This window comes from Elephantulus edwardii, unplaced genomic scaffold (assembly GCF_000299155.1).
Source record: "Elephantulus edwardii isolate Elephantulus edwardi_28Jun2011 unplaced genomic scaffold, EleEdw1.0 scaffold00008, whole genome shotgun sequence".
NCBI classification, from domain to species: Eukaryota; Metazoa; Chordata; class Mammalia; order Macroscelidea; family Macroscelididae; genus Elephantulus; species Elephantulus edwardii.
Window position 1 is genome coordinate 33,448,382 of NW_006399758.1, and position 11,302 is coordinate 33,459,683.

An 11,302-nucleotide genomic window follows, 5' to 3' on the forward strand; every position below is an offset into this window, starting at 1 on the left:
ATTTAAAATTTTTATTAGGAACTTGGCTGGTTTGAACTAATGAACAAAATTTTCACCCTCTGTGCTTTGTAGGCCTTATTTTAATCTTTACGTTCAATCATAACACTTCTCTTAAAATCTCTAACATGTGCAAAAAATTTCTGTAAGTAAAATTTCTGTGTGTCATAGCCCTCTCCAAAGAAGAATGCCTCCTAGCAACATGCCTGAAGTATGTGAGAGAGAGCTTTATCATCTTTACCTCCAAGGAGCACTCTGGCTGCACCTTCACCAAGACAAATTAGATTGTTCTTTTGAAAGTCAGTGAAATGTTCAGTATTCTTCTCAAACAGCTCCGAGGAATCAATTCTTCTTCTGCCACCCGTATACATTGTCCAGCTCCTAAATGCATAGCAAGTGATCAGAAAGACTATGGCCTGAATCAGAAACACCTCAGTCCTCAAGCAAAAGTTTTAAATAAAAATTTTAGCTCGCCTCCTGCTAGGCATCTTGAGAGCCCTTCCTTGCCATTCACTTTCTTCCTCTCGTCCTATTGACAGATAACAGGAGTGGCATCCACTTCCTAAACAACATGCCTCTGGAAACTATGAACTTTGATAAATAATGAGAGTTATAGAAGGACTTCAGGCCTTTTGTTCATAAGGTTGCTATGAGTAGTGCTCGACTCTATGGCAATCAACAACAACATGGGATTTAATATTTTTCAAAGGGAACTGCTAAGCTCTTCTTGTTGACCTTTCAGATATCAGCCCAGCAATTTAATCACAGCACCTATATGGTTCTCTCTTTTTTCTATATATGTTGTTGTACCAACTCAGCCGACCCTCTAATGGGTTTTCAGAGGCTTTTGATAAAACCGGAAGAGATCGCCTGTCTTTCTCCCATGGAGCAGTTTATGGATTCAAACTGAGTATGTTAGGGTTGACAGCTCAAATCCTTACCACTAGGCTACCAGAGTTTCCTCTTTCTATACATGTTATTCTTGTTAGGTAATGTTGAGTATGACTCATTACGACCCTATGAACAACAGACTTGAAACCTGTCCTATCCTGTTCCATTCTCATTATCTCTGATACTTGAGCCCATTGCTGCAGTCACCATGTCAATCTATCTTGTTGGGAATCTTCCTCACTTTTGCTGACCCTCCACCTTTCCAAGCATGATATCCTCCAAGGAATACTCTTTCCTAACAACATGCCCAAAATATGTGAGTCAAAGCCTCACGGTCCTTGTCTCCAAAGAACACTCTGGCTGTATTTGTTTCAAGGCATATTTATTTAATGTTGTTGGTTTTGTGTGGTTTTTTGTTTTGGGGGTTTTGGGGGTGTTGTGTCTTGTTTTTTTCAATCATGGGATATTGAGTGCTCTTCTCCAATACCACAGCTCAAAGGCATCAGTTCTTCTGTCATCCTTATTCATTATCCTAATCTCAGATGTATAGCAAGAGATTGAAAAGACCATGAATCAGGCACACTTTAGTGTTCAAAAAGATATTCTTGATCTTCAGTGTTTTGGAAAAGCCCCTGACAATGGACTTTGATCAAAGCAATGTGTCTCCTGATCTCCTGACTACTAATATTAAGAATGTTGATTGTGGAATGTGGCAAAGTAAGATGAATCCTTTCTCGATCTATCACGATGCTGCCTACTAGCCCAGTGCTAAGAACCTGTGCTTTCTTAGTGTTGAGATGTAATACATATTAGAGGCTTTGATCTTTTGCAGCAATCATTTCAGGTCCTACTCACTTTCAGCAAGCAAGGTTGTGTCATCTGCATAACACAGGTTGTTGATGAGTCCCCGCTGATCCCGATGCCACATTCTTTTTCCCAATGTCCAGCTTCACAAATTATTTGCTCAGCATACAGATTGCATAGGTATGGAAAATGAATACGATCCTGATACACGTTCTTTCTGATTTTAAACCCTACAATGTTCCCTTGTTCCATTCAGCTTCTTGACCTAGGATAGATTTTATCTAAGTACAGTTAAGTGTTCTGTAATTCCTATTCTTCTCAGTGTTAGACATAGTTTGTTGTGTTTCTATATAGAGATAGAGCTTAATGGGGACATCAGCATAAATGTTGGAGAAAGCACAGGAAGCAGAGCTGTTTGATCTCATAAGGTGGAGCCACAGCCCGTAGGTTCTCAAGGGTAAGGCCATCTACGTTTCAAGGAAATAGATCATCAGGGTCTAAGTAGAGAGCTGGCTTTTAAACTATGCATCCCTGCGCTTCAAAAGTATATTTCAGATCACACTCCTCTCAATAGTGCATGACAGTGTTGTTTATCTGCAACATTCTACCATATGTATTATATAAATGTTCATTTTTATCAGTCTGGTAAGTAAAAAATATTACCAGTTTTTGCTTTAATTTTTTTCTTACGAATTATAGTAAAATTGAGCATTTCTTCACACATTTATCAGCCATCTGTAATTTCCTTATGGTCTACCTGTGAAACTATTTGTTCATTTTTATCATTTTTAAACTAATAATTAAGTGTTCTCTCTGTATTTAAGAAATTAACCCATTGCCTGCCATATGTGATTGTTGTGATGTGCCATTGGGTCAACTGTGATTCTTGGTGACCTTATGTATAATTGCTTTGAACCTTGCCCTGTCAAGAGACAATATCACTATCTCCAACACAGTTGTCCCCATTACCACAGTCACTATCAATCCATGTCATCCAGGATAGTCCTCTCCTGTGCTGACCCGACACATTTCCAAACATGATGTCCTTCTCCAAGGACTGGTCCCTCTTGGCAACTTGCCAAGGATGTGAGGTGGAGTTTCAAATCCTTGCTTCCAAGGAGCAACCTGGTTTCAGCCTTTCTTGGACAGATCTGTCTGTTCTTTTGGCATTCAGTACACTTCTCCAGCACCACAACTCAAAAGCATTGATTCTTCTTCTGTTACCCTTGGTCATTGTCCAGATCTCGAATGCATAGCAAGTAATTACAAAGTTCATGGCCGGGATCAGGTGCACTTTAGTCTCTAGACTGACATCATTGCTCTTTTGCACTCTGGAGAGGTCTCTGACACACTTTCCCAATGCAACACATCTTTTGATTTCCTGACTGCTGGTACCAGTGGATCTAAGCAAAATAAAATTGTTAACAATCTCAATCTCTTCTCCATCTATCATGACTCTGCCAAGTGGTCTGGTGGAGAGAATCTTTGATTTCTTAATGTTGAGCTGTGATTAGGCATTATAATTAAGTTGACAGTATCTATATTTCTAACTATACATTCATACTTATATATCACCTATGTAGTTGTTTTAATTATGTATATATCTTAAAAGAGAAATAAATAACTTAAAAATTTCAGATTGTAAAATGAGGGTAAGCGGTATTGAGATGACCAATTGTGACCTCTACTAATTCCACAAGAGGGAACTCTCTTCCTATCAGTAACATTCACAGAACAAAACTCATTCCTTCAAGATCAGACATGGTCTCCCACACTCCTGCAGCTGCTTCTACAAATTCTATCACCAAGCTCAGTACTCTCCTGGATCTGCAATTCATTGCAATGGCCACACAGACCTCACAGAACCATAATCACTAATATGAGATTTGTTAGATAAGTTGTTGGTTTTGAGAATTGACGCCTTTGAGCTGTGGTGCTGGAGAAGAGTATTGAATGTACCATGGACTGCCAAGAAAACAAACAGATTCATCGTAGAGAGGATTAAACCAAGCTACTCCTTGGAGGCAAGGATTCTGGGGCTTCGTCTGACATACTTTGGACATGTTGTGAGGAGAGACAGGTCGTTAGAGAGGGACATCATGCTGGGTAGAGTAGAGGGACAGCGCAGGAGGGGAAGACCCTCTATGAGGTGGATTGATTCAGTGACTGGGGTACTCGGGATGGGTGTGTCAGAGGCAGTGAGATTGACACAGAATAGAGCACGGTTTAGGGCTGTTGTACATAGGGTCGCTATGAGTCGCAAATGACTCGATGGCACATAACAACAACAACAACCACCTTCTAGTCAGAACTGCATTATAGCTGACCCTCCAGCAGGTTATGGACATTAACAGTTGGCAGCAGCATACAATCCCTCAGTCCAGATAGTTTCTCAAGCATGGTCACAGGACCTCCAATCTTCAGCCTCATGGCTTATATCATCATTCCCTAGCCTGCCAGCTATGCTGTCTTCCCTCTGACCTCCAGCAAGCGTGGATTGAAGGCCTCTGGTTCTTGCTCCTTGGGACAGTAGTCTCAAGTCAGCTCTATCTAATATCCCTCTCTGATTCTCTGCTAAGCCTGGTGTTACACTTGTGTAAATCCCAGTATAAATGGAGCAGGAATCTCTGCCTCAAAGAATGCACACTACACCCTTCCTTGTCCTTGTTAGTATTTAGGTTCCCAAAATTTTGTCAATGAATCCACTATATTAAAACATGGAATATAGTGGAACTAGCCAATATAATTTTGGATGGACTAACTCATCCTATTTGCAAGATCCCATCTTGCTATGTGTCAAAGTCAACGGCTAGGAAATCCATTTTGAACAATAAACTCTTGACACTACAGACTAATTTTGCAATTATATTGAATGTCACTCTAAAATTTCATTCTTTTCCTTAATAAGCAAATAACTATTAGTGAATTACTTATCTAATGTATCTATGCTTTTATCTGAGACGCTGGGCTATTTGAGGAGGAATATGGAATCAGGATTGGTGGAAGAATCATCAACAACCTGCATTATGTGCATTACACAACCCTGTTTGCTAAAACTGAGGAGGACCTGAAGCACTTGCTGCAGAAGGTCAAGGACTGCAGCCTTCAATATGAATTGAAGCTCAACATCAAGAAGACAAAGATTCTCACCACTGGGCCAACTGGCAGCATCAGTATGGATGGTGATGAGATTGAGATAGTTAACCATTTTAGTTTGCTTGGTTCCACAGTCAATGCTCTTGGTAACAGCAGCCAGGAAATCAGGAGAAGAATTGCATTGGGAAAGTCAGCTGTGAGGGACCTCTCAAGAGTACTGAAGAGCAACAACTTCAGGGTAGAGACTAAGGTGTATCTGATCCAAGCTATATGCTATGCATCAGAGAGTTGGACAGTGACTAGGGATGATAGAAGGAGAATTAATGGTGCTGGAGAAGGGTGTTGAATACACCATGGACTGCTAGGAGAACAAACAGGTTTGTCCTGCAGACGGTGAAGCTGAGCTGCTCCTTGGAGTCAAGGATTCCGAAGCTTTGTCTGACATACTTTGGGCATGCTGCAAGGAGAGACTGTTTGGGAAAGTGGAGGGGCAGCGCAGGAGAGGAAGACCCTCGATGAGATGGATCGATTCTGTGAGTGGAGTGGTGGGAATGAGTGTGTCTGAGACGGCGAGGCTGGCACAGGATAGAGAGGGGTTTAGGGCTCTTGTACATAGGGTCGCTATGAGTCGCAAGCAACTCGATGGCACATAACAACAACATGCTTTTATAGCAGGAGTTCTGGTGGGTTAGTTGTAAGGAGTTGCTCTGTCAACTCAGAGGACTTGGTTCAAATTCACCAGCTGCTCCATGGGGTAAAGATGAGCAGTTTCCATCCGTGTGACTTACAGCCTCTGAAAACCCACTGGAGGCTCAGCTACGAGTCAGTTTCAACTTGAAGGCACATAACAACAACAACAGTATGCTTTCATACTGACAGACTCAGAGGCATAATTCATAAAATTTCTTCTATCTCTGTATCATTTTACAAAGATTTTCTGTACTGAGAATTGGGCCCTGTGCACCCCACCTGGAGATGTAAGTTTCAGAGCTTCAGTTATTTACAATTATTCTATGATGACTATTTAGAATCAGTGAGAAATTTTATTAAATGATCAAGAACAAATCAAACTCATCTCCCTGGTGTCAATTCTGACTCAGTGAGTGACCCTAGAAGAAGACGGTAGACCTGCCCACAAGGCTACTTCATAAGAAAGCCAAGTGCCTTCTCTTCTCTCCCTTGAAGAAACCCGTGCTTCCAACAAGAGCTGACAGTAGAGGAGCAAAGCAAAATGATTCTACAGTCTTTTTGGAAACCCTGGTAAGTGATAAATGCACTAAACACATTTACACAATTATCTGAGTCATCCAAATGCCTGTTTTCTAATGAATGTTTAATTAGACCACAAATTTTTGATGGATCAATACTAGATTTTAAGCTTCTTTATATATTCCATATTAAACAATCTTTTGTAAATATTTTCAGATAAAACAAGAAAGTAATAGACACTTTTAACTATCTTCATTGTTACTAAGCACCATTTGTTGACACTATACATTCTGCTTTAAACAAGCCCATAATTTCAAGAAAACTGCCTTTATTCTCCACACCTAACTCTTCCTCTATGGCCCTAACTCCTCATTCTTTCATGTACATATTTCTTTTTCCTATAATCTCATACTTCATTTAATCCTCTCAATTAATAAGATATTATCTTCATCTACAAAATTATGGATGGATGGTGAAGAGATTGAGATTGTTCACAGCTTCAGTTTGCTCGACTCCACGGTAAACACTCTTGGCACCAGTAGCCAGGAAATCAAAAAGCGTATCACGATGGGAAAGTCTGTTGTTAGGGACCTCTCTAAAGTACTCAGGAGCAACAGTGTCTCTCTGGAGACTAAGGTGTGCCTGATATGGGCCATGGTCTTTGCAAGCGCTTGTTATACATCAGAGAGTTGGACAATGACTAAGGAGGACAGAGGGAGAGTTGATGCCTTTGAGCTGTGGTGCTGGAGAAGAGTACTCAATGTACTGTGGACTGCCAGGAAAACAAACAGATTCATCTTGGAGAGGATTAAACCAAGCTACTCCTTGGAGGCAAGGATTCTGGGGCTTCGTCTGACATACTTTGGACATGTTGCCAGGAGGGACGGGTCCTTGGAGAGGGACATCATGCTTGGGAGGGTGGAGGGACAACGCAGGAGGGGAAGACCCTCTTTGAGTTGGATTGATTCGGTGACTGGGGTAATTGGGATGGGTGTGTCAGAGGCGGTGCGGTTGGCGCAGGATAGAGCGGGGTTTAGGGTTGTTGTGCATAGGGTCGCTATGAGTCGGAAACGACTCGATGGCACATAACAACAACAACAACAAAATTTTGATGATATAAATGCTTATAATATTTCTCATTTTATTAATCCTTTGCAGCAGTGTATTTTGAGTAACAAACATGTAGGCTTATAGAGCAAAATGTTACAAGAAAAAAAATCAATGTTATCTAACAACTACACATTCTCATATCCTTGGAGCTTAAGGGTCCTTAATCATGATGAAATGAGTCTCCATTGATCTAGTGTTGTGAATGTGGATCTAGCTTAAGGATAAACTCGTTTTAAAGTTTATCTGCTGACAAAAGTGCAGATAGTGGTGATCCTTCTACTCCTAAGTTTCTTTTGCTGCACACATGTCTTGATTTGTGAGAAGAGCAGGACTTAGAAGACTGTGCAGATCCGGGACTCCGAGAGTGAGGAGAGACTCTCAGCCTGAGGTTCCGGGAAATAACCCTCTGAAGATTCTTCATGGGAGACTCTGCCGCCATGGTGAGCACCCAAGGATGATCCAGGGCTTGGTCAGCTGACATGCGATGATTAGCGTCTGAAAGTAGTAGCTTGTCTATAAAGTCCTTTGCCAAGTGGGAAACAGTTGGCCAAGGCTGAGAAAAAAACATATCAAAAAGTTTAAAAGACATACTACATACACATGGTGACAAATCACATTAATTATATAGATTTATCCCCTTCCCTCCCTAGGGAAAGAGTAAAGTATCCGTCATTAGCCAACTACAAAAATCTCCAGTTGGTGGCAACCATATCTGGGATATTTTACAGAATCTCTGTAACTCCAAGAAGGTGTTAGAAAGTAGAATGGATTACAAATTCATCAGCTTTCCTTTTCCTGTGAAAACTTCCTCAGGACTTGAGTCACCTGCATCTCCTGAGGAGGGAAGGGTATAGATAAATTCACAGTCTGTATGTAAGGCCTAAAAATTCTCTTTTCCAAATAGCAATTTGAGTATTTCGCCATTAATTTAAGGAGTAACAATCAGAGAAAAAAGGCTAACAATGTCACTTAGTTGTGCATGTAGAAATGATTGAATTGGCATATATTTTGTTGTGTATATTCTTAACTACACAAAATAAAGTTAAAATATATGTAGTTGCTGTTGTTAGTTGTTGATTGTTGTTGTTAAGTACTGTTGAGTATGACCTATGAACAAAAGATCTGAACCCTGTTCTATCCTGTGCCATCCTCACACTTCCTGACACACTAGAGTCCATTGCAGTAGTCACTGTGTCAATCCAGTTGGTTAAGAGTCTTCCTCTCCTGCACTGACCCTTCACCCTTCCCAGTATCATGTCCATCTCAAGGCATAGCCCCCTTCTAACAACATGCCCTAATTATGTGAGGTGAAGCCTCGTCATCCTTGCCTCCAAAGAGCAGTCCTGCTGCACTCTCTCCATGACATAACTGTTTGCTCTTTTGACTGTCTGTGGCATGTTCGGTGCTCTTCTCCAACACCACAGCTCCAAGGTCTCAATCTTCTTCTGTCATGCTATTCATTGTCCAGCTCCTTAGCAAGTGATCAGAAAGACTATGGCCTGAATCAGATGCTCCTTAGTCTTCAAACTGACATTATTACTCCTCAGCAATTTCAAGAAGCCTCTAACTGCAGACTTTCCCAGTGCAATGGATATCCTTATTTCCTGGTTGCTGGTACCAACGATGTTAATTGTGGATCCAAGCAAGATGAAGTTGTTGGCAATTTTAATCTCTTCTCCATTCATCATGATATTGTCTATCAGTCCAGTGGTAAGAATCTTGGTTTTCTTGACAGTGAGATGCAATCCATATAGAAGGCTGTATTCCTTGATCTTCTGCAACAAGTACTTCAAGTCCTCCTCACTTTTAGCAAGCAAGATTATGTTATTTGCGTAACACAGATGAGTCTCCCTCCAATCCTCATAGAGTCCAGCTTCTTGAATAATTTGCTCAGCAAACAGATTGAATAGGTATGGAGAGAGAATATAATCCTGACACACTTTTTAAAAATTTAAACCATGCAGTGTTCCCCTGCTCTGTTCACACAATAGCCTCCTGGTTCGAGTATAGGTTCTGCAATTAATTAATTAATTAGTTATCAACTAGTCAATTCTAATTCTTAGCAACCCCATGTGTGCAAAGAATTGCTACAAAGGATTTTCAAGGCTGTCACCTTTCAAAAGGAGATAACCAAGATCATCCTCTGAGGCAACTTTGGAGAAGTTCAAACTGGTGACCTAATAGTTGATCACTTAAGCATTTGTACCACCCAGGGATTCTTGAGGTAAGTTTTACTGCCTTCAAACTAGGATGGAACTTATTTTGGCTTGCGAGGTGTTTTTAAACAGGAAAAAATGGCTTCTGCATTTCCCGCTTATCATTCATTGCTATTGAGTTAGAACCAACTTGCAGCTGACCTTCCACTGGGTTTACAAGGCTGTAAATTATATGGTAGGAAATGGTCCCTCTCTCTACCTCAATGTCACCAGTAGATTCAAACCACCAGAAAGACACAGTCTTTGGGGAAACAGTACAACTCCCTATGGATTATGCTACCAGAGCTCCGCTGGAGTTTCCCACATACAGTGACCCTAAAACTCTGCTGTTGTGTCAAACACACACACACACACACACACACACACATTTCTTAAGCAAATAAAAAGTAACTTAAGTTTTCTCAAATTCTCTGCCCAGTGAATGAGAAGTCCTTTCCAGATATCTGTCAAGCAAGCTGTGTCATTAGCAATGCAAGTTCCTACACTGTTTTTCCATATGAGCCAAATAGGGCAAAGCATCTGTCATTGGTCAATGACAAAAATAGTTGATTGGTGACCACCACATTCGGGACATTTCATAGAGTCCCTGTGACTCCAAGAAGATGCTACAGTAGAAAGAGGAATTGATTACAAATTCATAAATTTTTCTTTTCCTCTAAAAGCTTGGTTAGGTCTTGGAGCACTTGCAGTCTCCTGGGGAGGGAAGGGGAAAGAGACTGCAGTGAAGGGTCCTTCCACAGTGCATCTCCTTAAAGACACAGGACCCTTCTCATTCTCACCCAGCTGACAAGATTCACATGTAACTGTGATAGGACACAGCAGTGAGGGAGCGAGGGAGCATCTAGCTACTTGAGGCCTCAGGGTTAGGGTTATTTCAGCAATATTTAGAGTGTATGCACACCCACATACACAACAGCATCAAGTCATGGAGAGGTTTTTATGGATAGAATCAAAAGACCTGTTATTTTGTATTCAAACTTGTTTTCTACATTACCTACAAACATATAGTCCATTTGTTGTGCAGAGGTAACCCGTGGTTGCTGTGATGCTGAACACTGTGACACTGATGTGTCAAATGCAATAATGGTTACCCATGGTGGACAGAGTTTGGTGGAGCTCCCCAATTAAAACAAGCTTGGAAGCAGGATATATGTAGGAGAAAAGGGGGAAAAAATAGTTTCATATCTTTTATATCTTACGAAGGAGGAACATTGAAAAACTCACAAATTCTTTATAAATCATAAACAACTTCTGATAGTTAAAAAAAAAATATCTCCTGGGAAAGATAAGAGACCCTTATTACTTATTGTCTTTGCTTAGTGTAGGGGGAAAAGCAAAACCAAAACCAGGCTTTACATTCTTTCAGCACTCTGCAATTTACCTATGATTTGAATAAAAAGACATCAGTAAAGGAATTTAGCTCTTTTTGTTTTCCTCCCTTCAGTTTATTTGGGTAAATAAGACATGAATAAAATATATCCTAGTCTTTAAGTTTTGTACTGAAACCACTCTTGTAGGTCACTTTCCAGCTAAATAACAGATTAGCACATAAAAATAAACAATATCATCCGTAAGTACTTCTTTAAAATATATATGTTTAAAAACCATCCATATGAAACTAAATGATCAACATTTACCCTAAAATAAAGCTGGGAAGGGGCCGTGGAGCAGGAAAGTTAGATGAATGAGAACAGAACAGTCTGAAGGGAAATACTGAGCCAGCTGTCGTCTTGTAGAAAATGTAACCATGTCACTGAACAACAGGCATGCTGTTTATTATTAGGTGTCATGGAGTAAACTCCAACTCAGAGACCCCACGTACAAACAAAATGAAACTGAGCCTCAGCCTCTCCCCTCCGCACAACCTCTGCTGCTGTGCTTCAGCCTGTGTCAAAACATTTCACTGAGTGTCTACCTCTCCTTTGTTGAACCCCTACTTTTCCAAGCATGATGTTCTCCAAAAACTATACCCAAAATAC

The 11,302-nt window shown here is 40.6% G+C and overlaps 1 protein-coding gene across 1 annotated transcript in view; it reads right to left on the minus strand.

Annotated features, from left to right (window-relative positions):
* Positions 1 to 7,339: 7,339 nt before the first annotated feature.
* Positions 7,340 to 11,302, minus strand: part of PSKH2 (protein serine kinase H2) — a 23,620-nt gene continuing 19,657 nt past the window's right edge. Inside the window, exon 3 of the mRNA XM_006880555.1 lies at positions 7,340 to 7,660. Coding sequence (XP_006880617.1) covers positions 7,340 to 7,660 — 321 coding nt within the window. The remainder of the gene's footprint in view (positions 7,661 to 11,302) is intronic.